The 22,152-nt window shown below is 48.5% G+C and overlaps 2 protein-coding genes and 1 non-coding gene across 4 annotated transcripts in view; 2 read left to right on the top strand and 1 right to left on the bottom strand.

The window, feature by feature from the left end:
• Positions 1–23: 23 nt before the first annotated feature.
• PRPF39 (pre-mRNA processing factor 39) lies at positions 24–17,727 on the top strand. Of its 2 annotated transcripts, none has more exons than XM_042882263.1 (14): positions 24–105; positions 3,441–3,806; positions 4,690–4,815; positions 5,454–5,572; positions 5,846–6,013; positions 8,147–8,312; positions 8,682–8,789; positions 11,083–11,247; positions 11,560–11,686; positions 11,780–12,048; positions 12,600–12,784; positions 14,165–14,239; positions 14,781–14,901; positions 16,245–17,727. In XM_042882263.1, the coding sequence occupies exons 2-14, from the start codon at positions 3,447–3,449 to the stop codon at positions 16,296–16,298; spliced, it is 2,043 nt and encodes a 680-aa protein (XP_042738197.1). In that variant the 5' UTR covers positions 24–105; positions 3,441–3,446; the 3' UTR covers positions 16,299–17,727. The 2 variants fall into 2 exon arrangements, with proteins under 2 accessions (XP_042738197.1, XP_042738133.1); XM_042882199.1 differs by lacking the exon at positions 24–105 and adding an exon at positions 543–644.
• LOC122181214 lies at positions 12,119–12,204 on the top strand. Its single transcript, XR_006179382.1, has one exon. It is a non-coding gene; the product is annotated as a small nucleolar RNA SNORD127 (small nucleolar RNA).
• A 401-nt stretch (positions 17,728–18,128) lies between the features above and the next one.
• The window catches only part of FKBP3 (FKBP prolyl isomerase 3), a 4,462-nt gene continuing 438 nt past the window's right edge, over positions 18,129–22,152 (bottom strand). The window contains exons 3-7 of the mRNA XM_042882407.1: positions 21,950–22,057; positions 21,711–21,846; positions 20,598–20,665; positions 19,192–19,289; positions 18,129–18,365 (exon numbers count right to left, since the gene is read on the bottom strand). Coding sequence (XP_042738341.1) covers positions 18,311–18,365; positions 19,192–19,289; positions 20,598–20,665; positions 21,711–21,846; positions 21,950–22,057 — 465 coding nt within the window. The 3' untranslated portion in view covers positions 18,129–18,310. The remainder of the gene's footprint in view (positions 18,366–19,191; positions 19,290–20,597; positions 20,666–21,710; positions 21,847–21,949; positions 22,058–22,152) is intronic.

Raw genomic sequence — 22,152 nt, 5'->3', positions numbered from 1 at the left:
GCAGAAGGCGGTGCGCAGGCGCGGAACGTGGTGCGCGTGCGCGGCCCGCGCTCTTCTCTGAGGCCCGGCGCCGCGCGAGGAGGCTGCGCTGCTCGGCCCCGGGAGGTGGGTGCGGAACAGGGCCGGAGGGCGGCCGGGGTACGCCGGGCAGGCGGTCCCGGCCGAGGCCGGGCAGCGCGCTGGGGGCCGGCGGGGCGCGCCTTCCTCGCCCGGCGGCCCGGGCCGGCCTAGTTGGGCCTAGCTCGGCCTAGCCCGGCGCGGAGCGGCCCCGCGGTGCGAATCTGCAGCGGGCGGCGGGCCGGGAGGCGCGAGGTGGGCGGGGCGCGCGGCCCTCAGCCTCGTGCTGCCGATCGCTGCGGGAACAAACGGCCGCGCGAGGGGGGAAGGCGCTTCGACCCAGCTGTGCTGAAACGGGCGCCGGGTGGCCGAGCGGCGCCGTAACCGGGCGGCTCCGCGCCTCGCGTTCCGGTGCTCGCAGCGTGCGCCCCGCCGAGCCGTAACGTGTAACGTAACGTTATAACGTATAACGTGCTGTGGGAGCCGCGCGGCGCTGGGCCGGGAGTGCGGGCTGTTGACGGCCGTGCAGTGTGCGGGATGGGCCGCTGAGACCGGCTGAGAAATGGTTTGGGACCTGATGTTATCAGGTACGGTGATCTGCCTTAGTTGGAGCCGTAACGACTCCGGGAATTAAGCTGCTCTGTTATGTGGCTGCGTGGATTTGTGGAAAGAGCTGCTTCTCTCTCTTTGTTTCCTTCTTCTCTTTTCTCTCTCCCAACCTGAGGGCATGGCCGGACTTGAAGTTGAGTACAGAAGTGGGGAACATCCATCACATCTCAGGAAAAGTGTACATCGTAAAATTGCTGCGTTTGTAAGGGCAGCTTTATTGGGAGGAGGTTTTCACACAGAGGATGTTGATGCACTGGAACAGGTTGCCCAAGGAGGTTGTGGATGCTCTGAGACATCAGAAGGCTAACAGTTCATCATCATAGAATCCTAGAATGGCCTGGGTTGCAAAGGAGCACAGTGCTCATCCAGCTCCAACCCCTGCTGTGTGCAGGTCGCCAACCAGCAGCCCAGGCTGCCCAGAGCCACATCCAGCCTGGCCTTGAATGCCTGCAGGGATGGGGCATCCACAGCCTCCTTGGGCAACCTGTGCCAGTGCCTCACCACCCTCTGGGGGAAAAACTTCCTCCTCATATCCAACCCAAACCTGCCCTGTGTCACTTTAAAACCATTCCCCTTGTCCCATCACCATCCACCCTCACAAACAGCTGTTCCCTCCTGTTTATAGCTCCCTTCAAGTACTGGAAGGCCACAATGAGGTCTCCATGGAGCCTTCTCTTCTCCAAGTTAAAAGAAGAACTGGGAAGAACTGGTTCCCAACACAGGCAAACTGCTTGTCTTACGCAGGGCATCCTCTCTGCTGGCAGGACAGCAAAGTCCTTTCCATGGTCAGGGTGTGGCTATTGGATTTCAGTTGTCGCATAAAGATACACATTTGAGTAGTTTTCCATAAAGGAAAGACACTGTTTAATGATTTGCCTGATGATGTATCTGGTAGGGAGCTGAAATAATTCTTTCTTTTTGAGTAGCAGTTAGAAAACTTACAAAGTAGACCCACATGGACCTTTTAGAACTACTTCAGAGTCAGCTGACGTGGTGAGCTGTTCGGCAAACATCAGCTGTTAGCTCAGGCAGTGAAGATAGGGGACAGGCATGTTTCCTTTGCCAAATTTTTTTCCATTCTGTTACTGGTGGCTTAAGAATTCTGGAGATAAGAAATGGGGGTGGGACTTTTTTTTTTTTTTTTTTTTAAAGAATTTGTTATCTTACTCTGTAAGGAGAAGCTGGGATGGGTTTGTCATTGGGATGTGGCTTGAGCTGAGAGCCAGGCTGGGTGATTCCCCCCGGTGGCTTGCAGAGCTTGGCAGGGGCTGGAGGAGGGCAGGGCAGCGTTTGGCAGCGGGATCAAAGTGAGGAGTGGGAGGCAGGCAGAGTCTGTCCTGAGGGGCAGGAGGAGGCTGCAGCCACCTGGCTTCTGTGTGACCACACACAAGGAGCTGCTGGCGTGTCTGTTGTGGCCCACTGCTGTGTATGGGTGTCTTTAATGCTCACTGAGTCTGCAGCTGATAGTAGCTCTGCTCTCTGTGAGGTTATCACCTGGGCCACTTCAGGCAGGCGGTGAGGGCGCCCTGAGCATGGTGCTGTGCTTTAACCCGGCGTGTGGCTGAGCAGCACACGGCTGTTTTCTCACTGCCCTCCTCTCTCAATGGGGAAAAAAGCCAAAGAGTTCATGGGTTGAGATAAAGCTGGTTACTAAGATAGAGAGAAGAAAAAAGCGTAGCAGTTGTGACTATATATACGTGTACGAGTGATGCACAAGCAGTTGCCACTCACCAGCTGATGGCCCCCCGCGAGTGGAAGAAAGCAAGATGAGCTCTCGCCCCTCAGAACTCTCCTTCCACCTGATACCACACACTGTGCAATCTCCCTTTGGCCGTTTTAAGCTGGCTGTCCTGATTCTGTCTCCCCCCAGCTCCTTGGGCCCCCAGCAGCCCTCACTGAGAGGCTGGGATGGCCTCTGTACAGCACTGCTTAGCAACAGCTACAAGCTGTGTTACCAACATTGTTTTCGTCCGAGAATCAAAACAGATTCATTTTGGCAGAAGATGCTGATCTGTACTGAGCAGGAGAATTCTTTTTTGATGTATAAATTTTAATGGATTTCTTTACTTGGAATAAACTGACGCCACAGTCATAGATGAAAGCTGTATTTGTTCACTTATATACCTTGATAGCTCCTTGTGATAACGATGTGGAAAATCCACAGTGACGTGTTTGCATCCCTGTGTTCAAATGCAGGGCTGGTACTGGCACTGGACTGTGAGTGGGGCTGAGAGAAGCAGCTGTAGTTGGTGGAGGTTTGCGATGAGAGGAGTGCAGGGAGCATTGGTTGAAATCAGGAGGCATCGGGCTCAAGTGCAACCCTCTTCCATCTGATGGTGGAAGGATCTGTTCAGACTTCTGTTTCTAGTTAAACTAGAAACCATCCTCAGGTTGTTGAGGGAAAATCCCAATTTTTTTCTGAGCTTTTTAGGCTTTTCAGAACCTTCTGCACTCGCTCTTTAGAACAAGAGAGAGATTGACATGAATTCATTGCTTTCAAGATAACAAAATGGGTGGATCTGTATGTCCACAGCTCTTTATTTTGTAGCTCGACCCAGAGATGCTTCGCAGCAGCCAGAGCCAGCAGGCAGCTTTCTGCTGTCAGTAATGTCTGTTTGGAATAAGTGGTTCCCTTTAAATGGAAGCACTCACAGCTCTCACTGCCACTTCCTGAAGTACTGTGGTTGAATTAATGACTACACGGGCTGCTGTTTCACAGCCAACTTCTGCTTGAATCTTCACTGCTTGAGTATGAAATCTTTTTGTTTCTGTAGGACAGCATGGAAAACTCGACTATGCAGAACTCAGATAATACAGAGGAGGAGAAGACAACAACAGCAGCAGCTGTAAGCAGTGACGGCACTGGCAATGGTGCTGAAACAGCAGCAGAAGAGCAGAATATGGACTTCAGCACGGAAATTATGAGTGTAACTGAGATGGAACAATCACCTGATAGTTCCCCTGGCCTGAATGAAGACAACACGCAAGAAGAGGGGGAAATTCCAAATATTGGGAGTTTACAGACAACAGATATTGAGGCTGGCTTCCCTCCGGATTTTGACAAGTTCTGGAAAGTAGTAGAGGACAATCCCCAGGATTTCACAGGATGGGTCTATCTACTGCAGTACGTAGAGCAAGAGGTTAGTGTGTGCCCCTGCCTCCTTGGTCTGCCAGGAGCAACCAAAGAAAACCAAACTAGCTCCTGGATGTTCCGCTAACAAAAAAAACTGTAAGGCTTTGGTGTGCGCTGCTTTAAGGTGGTTGTCAAGATCATAAGATAACAGCTGTTTTTGAGATAATACTGAAACAATAACTAATTTGAAAATGGGAATAATGTGGTTTTTTGTTTGTTTGTTTTCACTCTTGCAAGAATTTTGTTCCGGCTTCTAAAGGTGAAAGTATCTTTGCACTTAGTTTTTGATACTAAACAATCAGCTGTAATGTAAACAGAAAATTCTTGCTGGCCTTTTGAATGCTGTGCACTGGAGCACAGTCAGCATTACTTAAAGGCACATTGATTGTGCTCGGCTTTTGTAACGCCCTTCTCAGTTTTTAATTAGACTAAGCTGTGTGTAACCTGCCGTGTGTTAGTTGGGTCCTGCTTAGCCACGTGCACCACAACAAACAGGGACCAGTGTCTTTTCTCATGAGAGGTAGATAACCTGTGGGGCTTCTTGCAGCAGGATACGTGAAAACAGAAGTTTATCTTGTTGCTTGTTGAGCCCATGTAAATTCACACACACACACACAGTGCATGGCTGTAATGTCCAAGTGATTCTGTCTAAGGAGGTCTCTGAACTGCAAATGAAGTGGCCAGGAAAGGTTTCTGAGGAAGCTTTGTTGTATGTTTGCCCTGTTCTTAGACTTGTCTTGGTCAGTCTTTGGGTGGGCTTAGTGCATTAGGTGTGACTTTGGTCTGATGGCACCTGATGCCAGGACAGGATGCTAGCTACATGCTTGTTTTGTTCTTCAGACTTTGTGTTGGAAACAGTCTGTTACCTTTTATTTTGTGCTTCTTTGCAGAACCACTTGCCAGCTGCCAGGAAAGCCTTTGACAAGTTTTTCACACACTATCCATATTGCTATGGGTACTGGAAGAAGTACGCAGACCTGGAGAAGAGACATGACAACATCAAGCAGTCCGATGAGGTATGTAGGTAGCTGGACGAAGCTGTTGCCTCTGATCCTGTGAGCCAAATAATGACTGAGGTACCACAAGTCATTTGGCTGCCAGAACCTGCCGTGTACGGTCAGGTTTGTAGGGATTTTGTTTGCACTTGTCACTTCTGTGGCATTGTAGCTAATGTTTTCTCTCTTTGTTGGCAGGTGCGTTAAACCTCTACAGTTTGTCAAGCTTTGCAGTGCAAGCCTCTGTATTACACTGCAGCTTAACAAGTAGGGCAGGGCTTTTCTCTCACTTACATTTATTACTCATTTTCAAAAGAATATAGTTGGTTTGCTGGTCACAATTGCTCCATCTTATTGCATTTTTGGTCAGACGCTGTCAATGATGATCTAATGGGTCTGTGCCCTATGGTCTATACCCCAAAGCCTGCCCACACAACCTGGTCAGAATGCAGGGACCGCTGCGCTTTGAAGATCAAGACCTGCACGTGGAGATCAGAACATTGCCATGTTCTATCCAACCTCCACCCGAATGGTAATGGTAGATTATTTAAACAAAATTCCAGTAATTAGTATTTCTAAGGTTCACCGGATAACACAGTGTTGCCTCTCTATTAGGACACCATTAAGTATTTGAAGTACAGTTCACCTTCTCTTCATAGGTTTATCGCAGAGGGCTTCAGGCAATTCCTCTTAGTGTTGATCTTTGGATACATTATATAAACTTCTTAAAAGACACCTTGGACCCTGATGACCCTGAAGCTAACAGTACTATTCGAGGGTAAGTTGAGAGCAGAGTAAATGGTGTGAGAAGGATGTGTGTGGTTGCATTATGCAGCCAGAGGAGTGTGTCTGAGCTGAGGGCTGGAGGAGGAGCTGCAAGTGGAAACCTTCTCAACTTCTAGAGAAACCTTCTCAATTTCTTGCATCTGATATACAGAAGATAGTTTTAAGTAAGCAGTTGAAGTATGATTGCAAGTAAATGAGCATTTTTCTTAGAACTTTTCTTCCTTGCTCTATCATTGCATCCAGAAACAACTAAATTATTTTTCAGAGCCTATGAACATGCAGTTTTAGCTGCTGGGACAGATTTCCGTTCTGACAGACTGTGGGAAATGTATATAAACTGGGAGGATGAGCAGGGAAACCTGAGGGAAGTTACATCCATATATGATCGTATCCTTGGAATTCCAACACAGCTCTACAGTCATCACTTCCAAAGGTAAAGAGGAACCAAAGATGTAGCTAATGGTGTGAGTTTCTTAACTGTGTGCAAACCTACTTCTTTGCATGTGAAAATGGTCACCTGGAGCAACAGTTTAAAATAGTTCTCTTTTATTTATTCATACATATTCACTAGCTATTTTAAAGTGCTGGTGCACATTTTAGGAATATGGTTTTAGATTAGATCTTAAATTCTTCTGCAGATTAAAAGAATGCCTTGGAATTGTCAGTCTTTGGAAAGAAAAAAAAAACAATCATAGAATGAAAGCTCTTGTAGAATGAGACCGTTTTAGAACTTAATACCTCATGCAGTGCTCACGTGTGGCAAAACACTTCTGTAGAATCACAGAACGGCCTGGGTTGGAAGGGACCTCAAGGATCACCACGCTCCAACCCTCCTGCCACAGGCAGCATTCCCAGCCACTAGATCAAGTACCAGATCACAGTGCCCAGGGCCCATCCAACCTGGCCTTGAGCATCTCCAGGAATGGGGCACCCACAGCCTCTCTGGGCAGCCTATGCTAGCTCCTCACCATCCTCTTAGTGAAAACCTCCACTGACATCTACTCTCAATCTCCCTTCTTTTAGTTTAAAACTGTTCCCCTTTGTCCTACCACTGTCTGCCCATGTAAAAAGTTGACTTCTCTCCTGTTTATAATCTCCCTTTAAATATTGGCTGGCCGCAGCGATATCTCCTTGCAGCCTTCTCTCCTGCAGGCTGAACAAACCCAGCTCCCTCTGCCTTTCCTCACAGAAGAGGTGCTCTAGCCTCTGATCATTTTAGTGGGCTCCTTTGGATCCTCTCAAAGAGCTCCACGTCCTTCCTGTACTGGGAGCCCCAGACCTGGACACAGGACTCCAGATGAGGGCAGAGTAGAGGGGGACAATTGCCTCCCTCTCCCTGCTGGCCACCTCTCTTTTGATGGAGCCTAGGATACCATTGGCCTGAGCTGCAAGAGCACACTGCTGGCTCATATTCAGGGACCCTGAGTCCTTCTCCACAGTGCTACCCTCAGTAAGGTCTTCTCACAGTCTGTACGCAGACCTGGGATTACCCCAACCCGAGAGCAAAACGTTGCACTTTGCTTTGTTGACCCTCATTAAGTTCATACATGCCCACCTTTTGAGTTGGCCAGGATCTGGTGTGACTGGGTGACCAGTCTGGTAGATGAGGGAAGGGCTGCTGATGTCTTCCTAGGCTTCAGCACAGCCTTTGGCATGATCTCTCACGGGCTGCTTCTGGGGAAACTGGCTGCCTGTGACCTGGACAGGTCTGCCCTTCTTTGGGTAAGGAACTGGCTACAAGGCCGTGCCCAGCGGGTTGTGGTGAATGGAGTGAAGTCCAGCTGTGACCCGTTTCAAGTGGTGTCCCCCAGGGGTCGGTACTGGGGTCCATCTTGTTTAATACCTTTATTGATGACCTAGATGAGGGCATTGAGTGTATCCTCAGTAAGTTTGCAGGTGACACCAGGTTGTATCAGAGGAGATTTAGGTTGGGCATGAGGAAGAACTTATTTTCTCAGAGCAGTCAGGCACTGGAATGGCTGCCCAGGGAGTCACCATCCCTGGCAGTGTTTGAGAGGTGTCTGGATGAGGAGCTGTGAGATGTGGGTTAGTGCTTGTGGTAGTGATGGGAGGGCGGTTGGATTCAGTGATCTTGTAGGTCCTTTCCAACCTTGTGATTCTATGACTCTCTGATCCCTCTGGATGGCATCCCTTCCTTCTGCCATATCAACTGCACTACTGAGCGTGGTGACATCATGTTGTTTAAGCATAAGTAGAAATGCTTAGCTAAGTTACAGATAGCTGAGCTCTACATTAGTATGGAGAGATTAAGAGAGAACCAGAAGCCCTGGTTAAGTTATGCACTGATCTTCCTTGTAATTTCTGCAGATCTAAGTGGTTTGTTTTCATTATTTAAGTTCATAATTCCATTTTTCTTTGAAATGTGAAACTCATGAACATCTGATACATAGTAGGTTTGTTCTGTGTGTTTGTTTTCAGCAGTGTGTGCTCACTGGTGCTCCAGATCAATGAGGTGATTTAGAACCTGACAGGATTTATTGTGCCATGATGGTGTGTGTAAGCATAAAATGCCAAATTAGCGTTGATGTGTTCTGACTACTTGTAGGTTTAAAGACCATGTCCAGAACAACTTGCCTCGAGACCTGCTGACTTCTGAGCAGTTTATCCAGCTGCGCAGAGAGCTGGCATCTGTGAATGGCCACGCAGGGGGCGACGCGTCGGCTGGCGACGACCTGCCCTCGGGTACCGAGGATATCACTGACCCTGCCAAGGTACATATGCAGAGAGTTTCTGTCGGGATCTCTTCCCTTACTCTTGCATATCACTGCTCCTTGCCTCATGCTGTAGACAGACAGCTTTTGTCTGTAGAGCATGCTCTAACAGCACTTCCGTAGGTGTCAAAGAAATGGAGCTCATCTTTAAGATAAGACCAAAACTTCACGTAGAAAACCTTTAGTTGGGTTGCACTAAGAACCAAGGCATCATCGGGGTAATACTCCTCCCTCCCCCAAGCTGTGTTGTGCAGCATTTAATGCATCCGTGCTACTTTTGATTTATGCATAGTTCTGTTGTCTTAAAGTGTGTTTACAAAGCTGATGCAGCGTCTCCTTGTGTTACATTTCTGAACAATTGTGTTTTAGCTAATCACTGAAATAGAGAACATGAGGCACAGAATCATTGAGATTCATCAGGAAATGTTCAATCACAATGAACATGAAGTCAGTAAGAGGTGGACATTTGAAGAAGGGGTAAGTTTGTTTTTTCTTCATAAGGCGGCACGCGAGAGTTCTGAGCGTAAGACTGGGAACTCAGAGCTTGAGTAACAGTGAGGCCTTCAGTTTAAGCTCTTGTGGGATTTTGAGTAAAGATCTCACTTCACTTCTTGCTTTTCTTGTCACAAGCAGCTTGTGGGGCCGGCTCTGTCACCTGAGGTTGAAAAGGCCTTTAAGCAGTATTTGCAGAGGCAGGGTCGTATGGCGCTGAGCCGCTCCGTGCACACAGGTGCTGTGCAGTGCTGTGGTGCTGCAGTACTGCCTGCCTGAGGGGAGAGCTGGGCTCCATGGTCCTCAGAGGTCCCTTCCACCTTCCAGCTGGGTGGTGCTGTAATTCAGCCCTGCTTTGTGCGTGCAGTGTTACACAGTAATTGGAATTGCTATCTTCTGCCTTCGTCGATTTGAAAGGAAGGCATATCCTAAAAGAAAAAACAGATTTTGGTTTGCCTGTGTATTTTCGGATTATATTCTTGCATCTAAAATCATTTAGCTTTTGTTTTCCAGAAGTAACCGTCATTAACATGCTGCTCCCATGTGTGACATGTTGAAAGTAGTTAATTAAAGTAATAATTCGATCACAGCAAGTAGAAAACACTTTCTGTGTAGAGTTAAGTTGAACTCCTTTAGGCAAAGTAGCCTGAGGCTTTCAGTTCTGGGTGTTTTCTGGTGAGCTGGTACTGTGTTGCAACACTGAAAGGAGGAACAAAGAGCACATTGTGCTCAAGAATTTCGGGTGGGATGGTCAGAGATTCCTTAATAGCCTGCATGATCTCAGACCTGTTTCTGTGTTCCTTGTTGTGCTTTGATAAAGTAGGCAAGGTGCTGTACATGCCAAGGGAACTCAGACCTGCGGTTCCGTGGCCCATCCTAGCAGGCAGCCAGCTGCAGTGAATGGAAGCACAGCTTGGAGGGCTGTCACCAGTTAGAGGTGCTGCAGGATCTCCTTTGTGCCAGGTGTCTGTCCTGGAGGGAGCAGAGATACAGAGAGCTTCTCAAAAGGAAGTGAGGCTCAGGTGTGCTGTTGGGTAGCACAGAATGGTGGTGAATGGAGCTGTCACTGGCTCAGGTTTAGCTACAGTTGCCGCAGCTTCTGAGAATGCTCTAAGTGTGGATGTGCCATGGAAAGTGTATTGGAAACAGGTTATTCTGTAACAGTCCTGGCCAGAATCTCTACCTGCTCTACCAAGAGAGCATCTGCTGTGTAGACATTAACACTTTGGATCTATGGAGTGTGTAATGTGAAGTTAAATGTGTCTTCAAAACAAAGCTGGGGAAGAAGTGCAGCAGATGTCAGGGAGTGATAGAGGCCTCACAGCCCTGTGTTACTTCTAGTTTTTAGCAGCAACAATGTATGTGGATTTATCACCACAACAAACTACCAGGGCTCAGGGTAGGATTCAGCGAGGATTGCAGAGATGATGGGCTTTAAATTTGGAGTGGCCTTAAAGGGATTGAATATTCCTCCTTAATTGTGATAACATTTGTAATAATGCAACACTTGAGTGAGTGAGTGTATATTGAGTTGGAGCTGCAGTATGGGCAATAAATAATCAAGTAAAATTAAATGTGAAGACAAAGAAAGGACATCTCTGGAAGGATGCTTTGCCATGCTTAGTTTAGAGCAGCGTTTATACTTCCTGTGCTGAGCTCAGTCCAGCCCAGCTCTTGCTGGCAGCAGTGCCAGTGCAGTCACAGGATCAGGACAGTGTAGGTTGGGAGGGACCTTAAGGATCGTCATGGAGCTGCAGCCACAGGTCAGGCTGCCCAGGATCCCATCCAGCCTGGCCTAGCAGTCTCACTACTTATGGAGTCATCAGCTTACTTTAAACATTTGATACGGAATTCAAATCAATGCTGTCTTCCCTTGCCATGATCCTCAACCAGATGTGGAAGTTGACCTGTAGGGTGTTTATTAGTGCAGTGGTGAGTGTTTGGACAGTATGTTTGTGCACAGTAACTGTTGCTTATAACGTTGCTGTTAGATTGCAGTGGAAGGGTTTGCAGGGTCGTTATGTTTGTCGCCTTCTTCAGATGCTGTGTACGTCTGCACTCAGAAAGCTTTCAGGGTAAACCGAGCTCTAGACTAACATGTAGCCATCAGCCACGTTTCTCAGTTAAGTGGGATCAGCCCACTGGACTTGAATAGGTGATAAGGTACCATTTTGAAGTCCTGCTATACAATGCCATTACTTGAATGGTGTGTGGTTGGTTTTTGACCGGCTTGCCTGTGTGCTTGTTAGTCTTACCTCACGTCCTGTGGTTGTTGCAGATAAAGAGGCCTTACTTCCACGTGAAACCTCTGGAGAAAGCTCAGCTAAAAAACTGGAAAGAGTACTTAGAATTTGAGATAGAAAATGGGACGCATGAACGAGTTGTGGTCCTCTTTGAGAGATGTGTTATTTCATGTGCCCTCTATGAGGACTTCTGGATCAAGGTAAGGGAGGTGGTTGGCCACTGTTCCCATGGCATACGCTGACCTGGTGACTAACCTTTTGTACTCTTGTCGAACGTTGTTCATATATAACTATATCTGTTGCATTAGGAGATGGTCTGCTTGCAACCAGATTTGACTGCTGCATATGCCAACTTCGTTGCCTCTCTACGTCCTTCCTTACAGAAACTAGTCTAGTGGTTCAATAAAGGTGCTGAATGGGTTTAAACAAAAGAATTTTATCCTTCTGTCCTGTACTTAAAGGCAAACGTAAGCTGTAAAATTATTCAATCTCTGCTCTGTTTTCAACTATAGTATGCCAAATACATGGAGAATCATAGTATTGAAGGAGTGAGGCATGTCTACAGCAGGGCTTGCACAATACACCTTCCTAAGAAACCGATGGTTCACATGCTGTGGGCTGCCTTTGAGGAACAGCAGGGTAAGAGCAGGGTTGGCTTCTCCTGGGAGCGGTTCTGCTGGAAGGAAGCAGTTGGAAGTGTCATATTTTAAAGCGTCTCCCCTGGTGTTTTAGGCAACATCGATGAGGCGAGGAGAATCCTGAAGACCTTTGAGGAGTGCATTCTAGGCCTGGCCATGGTTCGCTTGCGCAGAGTGAGCTTGGAGCGCAGGCACGGGAACATGGAAGAAGCCGAGCGCCTGCTGGAAGAAGCTGTTAGGAATGCCAAGTCAGTTAGTGAATCCTCATTCTATGCCATCAAATTAGCTCGGCACCTCTTCAAAGTGCAGAAAAATCTTCCAAAGGCAAGAAAAGTGCTGTCAGATGCCATAGAAATCGACAAAGTATGTGTTCTTTCCTTGCTGTACTAAAAACAAAAACAAACCGGTCTTTTTTTCCCCATTTCTTAAAATATGGCAACAATGATGACAGGTACTGTAACTGTATGTGATGTTTCGTTACTGCGTGGAGACACCAGTCCCTCTAAACTGATGTTGCCATATTTGCAGTTTGCAGTTGTAACTCTTTAGTGGGAAGTGGGGTTTGCTTCATTTTGCCTTTTAGGAGTAGTAAAACGTGATGGAAGTGTTCCTGTCTCGAGGCAAACCAAATTGGTCACGTAGGCATTACTCCTGGATTGCTTTGTGTAACTGCTGCAGCCCTGCTGGCTCCACACAGCACCTGTTTTTGGGGTGTTGGATCACTTTGATCCTTTTGTGCACCAAACCAGGTCAAAGATGACCAGTATGAAAACAAAATGCTGATGTTGGCTGCTCTGATGTATCCTCGTGCTGTTATGGAATGTGTTCAGTAGATACACAGTCTGTTAAATACCTGATGCAACAGGTTGACAAGTTCTGATCTTATTCCTTCTTTCTTCCTTTTTTTTGTACAGGAAAATACAAAGCTGTACCTCAACTTGCTTGAAATGGAGTACTGTGGTGATCTCACACAAAATGAAGAAAACATTCTGAGCTGTTTTGATAAAGCTGTTAATGGCTCTTTGTCTATAAAAATGAGGGTTACGTTTTCACAGCGGAAAGTGGAATTTCTTGAAGATTTTGGTTCTGATGTAAACAAGTAAGATACAGTGTGTGCATTGGCCAAATTAAGGTCACGGAGTGCCTGTAGAAGTGGCAGGGCAGGGATGGCTTAGTGCACCCTTAAAGCTGTTTATTTCCACCACAGCTCTTTCTGGAGGTACGGCTGCTTTTCCACACTGAAGTCCTATTTTGAAGTAGGAATCTCTGCTCTGAAAATCAGCCCTTTTTTCTGCAGTCCCTCAGGATGCCTCAGAGTGAGCTCTCGCCACCCTTAACTTCCTGCTGTAGTTTTCTTCCCCTAAGATCTCTGAAGGAGGATGCTTCCCAAAGAGTTCTGTGGCTGTTACATGCACTGCTGTGCCCTGTGAGCAGCTGCTTGAGATCCCAAGACTACAATGTTGGTTTTTTCCTTCCCCTGCACTTAGAAGTGTTAGCAGTGCCATGTGCTTCCATGGCAGAATCATGTAAGAGTGCAGCTTTTACTGAAACACTAGATAAGCTTTATGTGTCTTGATTCTCTATTGTAAAATAAGCTCTTGTTTTTATTTACATTTTGCAGCTAAGTAACTGGGCAAGATGAAGCAGGAGTTAATCTTTCTGCTGTGTGTTTTTAGCAGTAGCTGTCCTCAACTTGTGCTGGCTCTGAGCGTTGTGGCTCACATGGCAGCTGGGCGCTGCAGCTTTTGGGTTTGAAGCAGACCAAACAAAGGGAAGTGTAAAGCTTGCAAACAGTACTGCAGGAGCAAGAATAAGAGCAAGAAACGTTTTTCTCAGGAGCAGTACTGGCAGATGAAGCATTTTGCATTTGGTGCCTTGTGAGCTGTAGCATGATCAGCTGCAGTGATAGTCAGTGAGTTTGAATTAGGAAAGGAAGTGAGACTTCTGCTCAGCAGCACGCAGTCATCCATAAAGCAGCAGTGGCACAGCTCAGGTGGGCTGCAGCACATTACTTGTCCTTCCCTGGTGGAGGAAAGCCCTTACATTTTCTGCTGCAGGTTTCATTCTGTATAACACTGATGGCCAGTATTTAAAGGCACATCCAGTCCTGAGCATCAGTGCAGTGTGGTGCAGCAGCACCAAGGTGACGTGACGCCGTTGCTGGAAGGAGCAGCACGTTTTGGAAACCTCTGTGAAGTTTGGCTATAAAAGAACTGCAGGCAGTGTGAGGAGTTGAGCAAGTTGGGGATTTGTCAGCTAACGGTTCTGAGAAAATTCTTGCTGTGCTTTATGGAATCTCCCTTCAAATTAAGATGTGGAATTTGTTTGCTTTGTTTTTCCTTGGCTTTTCAATCCGTTGGTCACTGGGGTAGAATGTTGTAGTATTTCTACATTTTGAAGTAGACGTTTTAAAAGGATTTCTTGTGCTTAAAATGTTAACATGGTGAGCAAAGCACTTTGTGTTTCTTTTTTCCTTCAGGCTTTTGGATGCATATGACGAGCACCAAGCACTTCTGAAGGAGCAGGATACTTTAAAGAGGAGAGCAGAGAACGGGTGGGTAGCCTGATGTGTAAGCTAACTGGGTGGATGGTGTACTGCCCCGATGTATTGTCTGATGCAGAAATACTGCAGGGAGCAGCCTCTGAGGCTGGTGGTTTGGGGTTGGTTTTTATTTTTTTGCTACTTTGTGGAATAAATATATTTGTCTTTAAAACTGACTGCAAGAACAAAATTGCTGCTTTCTCGCTTAAAAGCGAACCCTAGGGCTGCACTGAGGGTTTAAATCCTGGGAGATTTCCTCTGTAAGTGACTGCAAGTTAGATTTAGTTCCACTAAAACTAAAGAATGCTGGTAAAAGTAACAAAAGCTCCAAGTAGGGGCACGGAATTGATGTCTCAGTTGGAGCACCAGCATGATTTAAACAGCAGGCTGTTCTGAGGCAGCGTACATCACTGTCCTCCTCAGAACCTTGCTGCATTATCCCATTAAACAGGATGCTGAATTTGGAAATGCTGCTCACTCCTGTCTGTGGCAGCATTTCTCACTGGTGTGCACAATGTAAGGCACCCTTCACAGGCATGTGCTGACTTTGCAGATCGGAGGAGCCAGATGAGAAGAAAATGCTCACAGACGAGCAAACCATGGCATCAGCACAGATGATGGATGGAGACATGCAGGTCAATCAGGCAGCATACAACTATAATGCCTGGTATCAGGTGAGGGTTGTTTTTTCTTCCTGCTGCACACGTTTGGATGTATGCAAGCTGTTGTTTTCCTGGGGACTTCTCTTTACCTGTGGCCAAGTGTCAGTCGTTAAGGAAAGGCTGGAATAAAGCCTCATCTTGCTTTTGTTGCTCTTTATCCTGTAAGTGTAAAATAATTCTCTGTAGTGTGGGGCAGATAACAGCTTGGTGACCCTTCAGATGAAGGGAAGCACAGCAGCACCTAAGGAGAGTTTTCATCGTTAACTTCTCCAGCTGGTGCTTCCTGTAACATCTCTGTGTGTGCTCCTGCCCCAGTACCATGTGTGTGAGATCAGAGGCTGTTCCTGCATGGCATTTTATCCCCTGTAGGGACACAGGAATGTAGTAAGCTTGGTTTCCTCTTGTTGCTGGGCCTGTGGTGCAGCACCTCCAGTGCACGCTCTGCTTGCTTCTACACTAACAGCTCGTTTTGTGTCTTGGCCAAGGGGAGGATTACAAAGTCAGAGCATCGAGACTTGCCTTGTCTGTATGAGGTTAATCCTGAAGGTGAATAGTGCTGCTCCTCATCAGCAGGGATGTGCATCACTTGCTGTGGGCTTGGAATGCATGGCCTTGTTCTGAGTAGCAGAAGGGCAGCTGAAACATTTGCTTAAGCAGTGCAATGGAAACTTGTTTTTAGTTGCAGGAGCCCACCAAGCCAATGAGAGCAGTGTTCCCAGATACACAGGCAGCTGTGTAACTTGTTCTAGAACTGTCTGCCTTAAGGACAAATGTTCACTGCAAAGCCAGGTGGGGAAAGTTGTGTCAGCTGTGCAGTGCGAGGAAACCAGTCAGTGCTGGGTTAGGGGGAGAGCCCTGTTGGCAGTCAGAGCCACAGGAGGAGCAGACCTGTGCCCTTCCTTGGTGAAGGTCTCTGTGCTGTTGTTGAAGTGCTGAGTCCATCCCTGAGTGCTTGTATTTCAAATCATGTGGAGGAGATCAGACAGAAGCCCTCTCTGAGGGGATGGACAAAAACATCCCAGGCAGCAGTGTCTGCCTTGCTCTGTTATTGCAACTGAAGCACAGCTGCTCTTGTAAGGCAGTTCAGAGTTGACAGGCCTTGCACTGCAGGGAAGGCCTGCAGCTGTTCCACCCTTTGTATTACTGAGATTCAGGAGCATGCAGAGCTCCAAGCAGAAGGTGTTGTGGATGTGACACAGGGCAACTGACACCTGTGTGGCTGCAGGGGCTGCTGTGATCAGAGCAGCTGATAGGACGAAATGCTGAAGCCCTGTGTGCCTTTCTGGAAAGAAGAGCATCAGCTTAAAGCAGCAAGGCATTCTGACTTATTTATCTCTTGTCTTTTTCTGTTGTAGTACAATTACCAGAACGCATGGAATTATGGACAGTATTATTCTCCTTCAACTTGATCAGAAGAGCGAGTGAAGTTCACTGTGCAGTATCAACAAAGAGTAAAATATATTTTTCTAAATTAGGGTTGTGAAAGAACTGTTGTAATACCTGCTTTTTGGTCTTTTGCATGTAAAATGAGCTGATGTTCACAGGGTATGTGTGAAGCAAGAATTGTGTGCTGGTAACTGATAAAATTGGTATCTGTACAATTCTAGTTTACCATAAATGCATTTTTTTTAATTCCCTGCACTAACTTATGGAGCTGTCTGAAGCATTTTGTTCAGTCTCGTATCGATCCCTGCACAGGGCTGACCCTGGCTGCCCACCAAGCTGTTCCCTCATTTCTCCTCAGCCCACATGGAGAAAGTGTGATTTCCCAACAGAACCCCACCACCTCGTGTGCTGAGGTCTCAAGGACAGGAGATTGCTCACCCTTACCACCGTGGGCAGAACAGACTCAGCGTGTGGAAGATGAATTCGTAACAGAGCGGGGCAGTGAGAACTAAAAGCAAACAAGAACACTTTCCTGCCGCTCCCCTTCTTCCCAGCTTCAGTCTGCCTCAATTCTTGTATCTAAGCCGTAGGATTTCCTCCTCTGCTCCTCCTTCCCCTGCTCTTCCCAGCCCCAGGGTGGCCCCTTCCCTTGCCTTGCCTTCAGGAGCTCCTCCCACGTGGCCGCAGGCAGTGATGCAGGACCTCATCTGGGCTGCAGCCCTCCTGCACCGTGGTGGGCCGCTCTCCCTGGGCTGCAGCAGCTCTGTGTGGTCCCTGCGTGCTGAGGCACAGCCAGTGCACAGCGCTTCCTGCCCCCTGCTGACCTCGGGGGCTGCTGCCCACTTTCACCCCCCTCGCACAGCTGCTGTGCAATGTTGAAGCCTTTCTTCAGTGCAGGCTCACAGCAGTGCAGGTGGTGCAGCTCGCCGACTGCACCTTGGATGGAGGCGGTGCTTGGGGCGACCCTGCAGGCACCATCCTGCCCCACAGGCCCAATGCAGTGCTGTGGATCTAAGCAGTAAACCTTCCTGTTTTAAAGCAAGCAGTTCTTAGGTTTGTCGGCCCCAGAAGCTGCCCTGGGAGAGGAGCAGCTCTTTGCCCTGTTCTGCTCTCCTTCCCAACCAAAACTTCACCCATTTCCATGGTGCGATGCTGTTCTGCCCCGGTGAGCAAATCCCAGATTGCTTTGTTGTAGGCTCGTGGCTGAACCTCTTCAGATGGAGGTGGCAGCCTCTGAAAGCTGTGATGTGTATTTTCTATTCCACGTGGGGGGGTCAAAAATTAAAATGCAGTGCAAAATGATGTTGCATTCTTTTTTTAAGAAGCACAAACTGTGTTTGGGATGATTTTTGTATCTAGAGTTTTTCATGTACACAATGTGAGCAAACTTTTTTCATTTTGATCAAAGTGATCATTCTCATTTTCGTAATAAAAGCAAGGAATTCAGCAGTTCTTGGAGCTTTCTTGGATGTCCTCATTCACACTGAGAATAAATGCCAGTTTTGTTCAAAAAACAAAGATTGAGTGCTGTAGTTACAGAAACACCTCAAACTCGAGGCGGGTCGACAGCAGCCCTAACAGTTTGGAATGTATTTAAAGGAGAAATTTCCCACCTCTAACCAACAGTGCTGGTGAGTGCTGCTGCAGCTGCACTGTGATGAAGTCAGGAGAGAAAGGCAGCTCAGGATTGAAATGAAGGCATTTCAGTTACGGGTCAGCACTGAAGGGACACTGAGGTTGGCAGGGACACTGACTGGCAGTTCAGAGGGGGCTGCCTCTACAGTAACTGGAGCTTTGTGCATTTCCCCCTTAGAGCAAGAGAAGGTGGGAGGCAAGCAGACACAAAAGAACAGTTGCATGTATAAACAATGTTTTCTTTAGTGGTGTGTTACTGTACAGCAGTTGGGGGGAGCAAATCTGATTTCAATACAAGGCCACAGTTGTAGTTATATCCTGAAGTTACGAGAGCAGAACTGCAGCTGTCAGAAGCTTTCTTGCTCAAATGCATTCCCAGCAGCAAAGACAAACCTTCATTTCACTCAATATCCACCAATTCCACTTCAAAGAAAAGTTTTGCATTTGGTGGAATTCTGTTGGCACAAGTTAAGGAAACTGAACGAGGCGGTTACCAGCTCGTGGGGCTGAGCAATGGTTCAGCACCTGTTCTGCTCAGTGTCTGTTTCACATTTCCTGGCCTGTGTTAACATCCTGACTTCAGTGTGGAACCACAGCAGCTGCTCAACGACAGCGGTCGCGAGACATTCAGTAGCAGGGCTGCAGGCGAGCTGCTACTGAAACACGCTTTCATTACTGTGATTCCTCTCCACCTGAAGTTTTACCTTCCTCTCCATCTGAGTTTTACCTTCACTGCTGAGTGTTGTCTCCCCTTGTGGGCAAACTGCCTCATTTCAAGATACGCTGCCGTAAATTTGCTCGGACAACACTTCCAGCTACCAGACGTAAGGTTAAAACAGGAGAGCAATCCCTAATAAGCAGCAGGAAGGGTTGGTAAAAAATCAACAGGACCACTCATTCAGCTGTAATTTCAGCTGTATCCAGAGCTGCTGCTCTGCAAGCGCCAACACTACAGCAGCAGCTTCTCCCAGCTACACTGGCTGTTATCTGTGCTTTTGCTGCATTCAGAAGGAGCTGGAGAAAAAAAAGGTAGAAAACAATGAGAAACCTTTGCTGCATGCTGGAATGCAGCAACGTGGACAGAAGGTTTTCTTCCAAACAAGTGAGCAGTCGGATCCATCGCTTCGTAACACTTATTTATATCCCCCGGTGCTCTGAGCCTGCTCTAAGCAGCAAGTGAACACTTTGCCCTGCGTCCCTGCCTGCAAAGCACATCCTTCTGCCAAGCTGCATTCCCAGGGCACTTAAAATAGCAGTGAGTTATTGACTGTGAAAGGATACTTAGCATCCGGCTGCCCTTTCTTGCCATACGCCCACTCAGGTTCAATTTCCAGCTGAGCCTTCTCTCCTTTACTCATAGTTAAGAGAGCTTCATCCCACTACAGACAGACCAAAACAAAAGAAAACACAACAAAGTCTTAAAGCACCACCAACAAAAAAGCGCGCTGATCTGCTTCTCACCTCGTTTCTACAAAGCTCAGTTTGATAGAACAACTTCTTCCAGCATTTCACCCCCCCAGTGCACGCTGTAAGGTACCTCCTCATTCCTTCCATCTGAGGAAGCATTTACCCACAGCTGCTGTTGGCACCAACCCAATCTGCACCGGCCTGGGCCGTCCAGCACAGCTCAGCCCCACGGATCCACGTAGCAAATGTGCTGCTGAATCAAAGAAGTGAACATGCCTGCTTCAAGGCAACTATGCACGGCCTCAGAACACGTTTTGGAGCTGAACACTGCTTGTACAGCACTGAGAGGTTTTGTCTTCTGCTCCGTCTCCACCTCTCAATCTCCCCCCTCTCCTGACCATGGATCAGTGCTCATTGAGGTCTGCTCTTAAATGCCAACTTTACATCAGTCCTCGTCCCTCTTTGAGACTGCCCTACCAAAACCAGCAATCATTTGAGCACCACATCAGTATCACAACAAACAGCTGCTCCTCATGGCCTGTAACCGATGAAAGGCCCTCTGTGCCACAGGAGCATCAAACCCAGTGACTAAAGAAAACCCCGCTACTTCTGCAGTGCTGGCCACGTGCCCGAGGCTGCTTCCCCCCCCCAGTTCCACCCAGCAGGGCTGCCTTTCTGCAGAGCAGCTGCACGGAAGGTCACACATATGAACAGATACAAAGTCAGGTCAGTGTCAGATCCCTCCTGTATCCTTATCTGCCACAGACAGCCAACTTCAGCACAGGCTCAGCACTGCTCCGCTCTGTGCTGGAATCTCCCCCACACAGCCAAGCACACCAGTACCTGCGGGCTGAAGATTTAAGCAAGCAGGTGGATCTGCAGAACAGTTCACAGCATCAAAAGCGCAACTCTGTACACGACAGCAACCAGAATATGGAGGCTCAGCACACAAAGCGGCACTGAGGCAAACAGAAAAGATGCTGACAAAAGCCAATCTCCTGGTTGCTCAGAGCACACAGCACTGCAGCAGCTGAGCCTGGGAACCCGATCATCTCTGTGCTGCAGTGCTGTGCAGACAGCAAGGGGCTGCGCTCCCCCCCCACCGCTGCAGGTGGATGGATGCACCCAGAACAGACCAGCAGCACGTCCTGCTGATGGCAGAGCTTTCCCCTTTTCACCTCAGCATGGAACAAACCAGCTCCAACTCTGCACTGCAGCCATGTAACTGAAGGCTGAAAACTCATTGGGTCCCGAGGGAATCGGCACTGATTTGTACTTACGCCTCTGATAACTTTTCCTATGCCGACTTTGAAACTTAAAGGTTTGGCTGCTTTCTTCTTCTTTGAACCTGAAAGACAGTTTTACATTTATGTGCTTTAACATCACACGCCGAACTTTATCTGGAATTACTGCTGAGATCATGCTTTAAATAAATACCCATCCTCCTTGTATCACCTCTAGGAACTATCAGATTTTTAGGATAAAATTCAGTGTTGTGCACTAAAAACACCATTAAATGTTTAGGTTTCATGCTGACACACATCTTCCACATACCGACCCACTGAACCTAAGAGAGTCAGTTCTGAATTATTACATTCGATGGCACATCTCATAAACGTGTTACTGAAACAGCAGAGCCAGCAGGGAACCGATTCTGCTGTGAATGCTGCAGAAGTGTTTTAAAGCAAGCAATGAATCACTGGCAGTGTCTGAGCTCCTCGCAGTGCTGGGCAGCACTGCTGGAAGGGCTCCTTGCTCTTCGGTGTCACACACCTGAACTCTCCGATTGGGGTTGGAACCAAATGATCTTTAAAGGCGCCTTCCAACCCCACCATTCCATGAGTGCGCATTATCAGCACACGTCTGTGCTCTGATGCCCCGTCCATTCCTGGAGGTGTCCAAGGCCAGGTTGGATGGGGCCCTGGGCAGCCTAGGCTGCTATGAAATGTGGAGGTTGGTGGCCCTGCCTGTGGCGGGGGATTGGAGCTTCGTGACCCTTGAGGTCCCTTTCAATCCAGGCCGTTCTGTGCTTCTGGTGTTATAGAGGAGACTGTTTCAGAGCTCTGCTGCTCCAGTGCTCCCACAGTGCAGGTTTTCTTACACAAGCACACCAATTAGTGTCTCATCAGAGAAGCTAACCATGCTGCCCTGTTCCACAGATAGGAAAGCTCTCCGTTCAGACCCCATCCTTCACCCCAAGCAGCTGCAGCACTGCTGGAAGCGCTGCACTCAGTGCCAGCTGTGGCTGCGGGGACAGCAGAAGGGCAGGAAGCAGCCGTGTCACACTGCAGCCCACAGTAACGCCCAGCACCCACACAGCCCAGCTCAGTTCCTTCCACGAAGGCAGGCACAAAGGCTCACAGGGCGCACGCACAGCACACACGCAGCCTTACTGGTCTGGATGTTGGTGTCGAAGACGGTTCCGTCCTGCAGCTTCCCGGTGTACCAGCAGTGCACGGTGTCTCCTTTCTTTGGGAAGTTGGTTTTGTCGCCCTTCTTTAAGATGGATTTGACGTACTTCGGCGGCCCCTGATCGCAGAACGGTTCCGATGGCAGCGCTCCGCCTCCCCCCCTCCGCCCGCCCCCCATTTGCGGGCACGGCGTGCGGCTCCCCGGCCGCGGCCTCACCGACCTCCTCCGCGGGCTCCTCGGCCTTCGCCGCTTTCTCCTTCTCCTTCTCCGACTTGCCGGGCTTCGCCTTCTCCGCCGCCGGCTCGGCTCCGTCCGTGCCCTTGAAGCGCTGAGAGCCGCGGGGCCGCAGCTCCATCACGGCCCGCCCCGCACCCGGCGCCCCGCACCCGGCGCCCCGCACCCGGCGCCCCGCACCCGGCGCCC

Source organism: Lagopus leucura, unplaced genomic scaffold (genome assembly GCF_019238085.1).
Source record: "Lagopus leucura isolate 7727_CA_CO unplaced genomic scaffold, USGS_WTPT01 Super-Scaffold_1, whole genome shotgun sequence".
NCBI lineage: Eukaryota > Metazoa > Chordata > Aves > Galliformes > Phasianidae > Lagopus > Lagopus leucura.
Note: the sequence above shows the minus strand (reverse complement) of the source record. Positions and strands in the feature narration are given on the sequence as shown.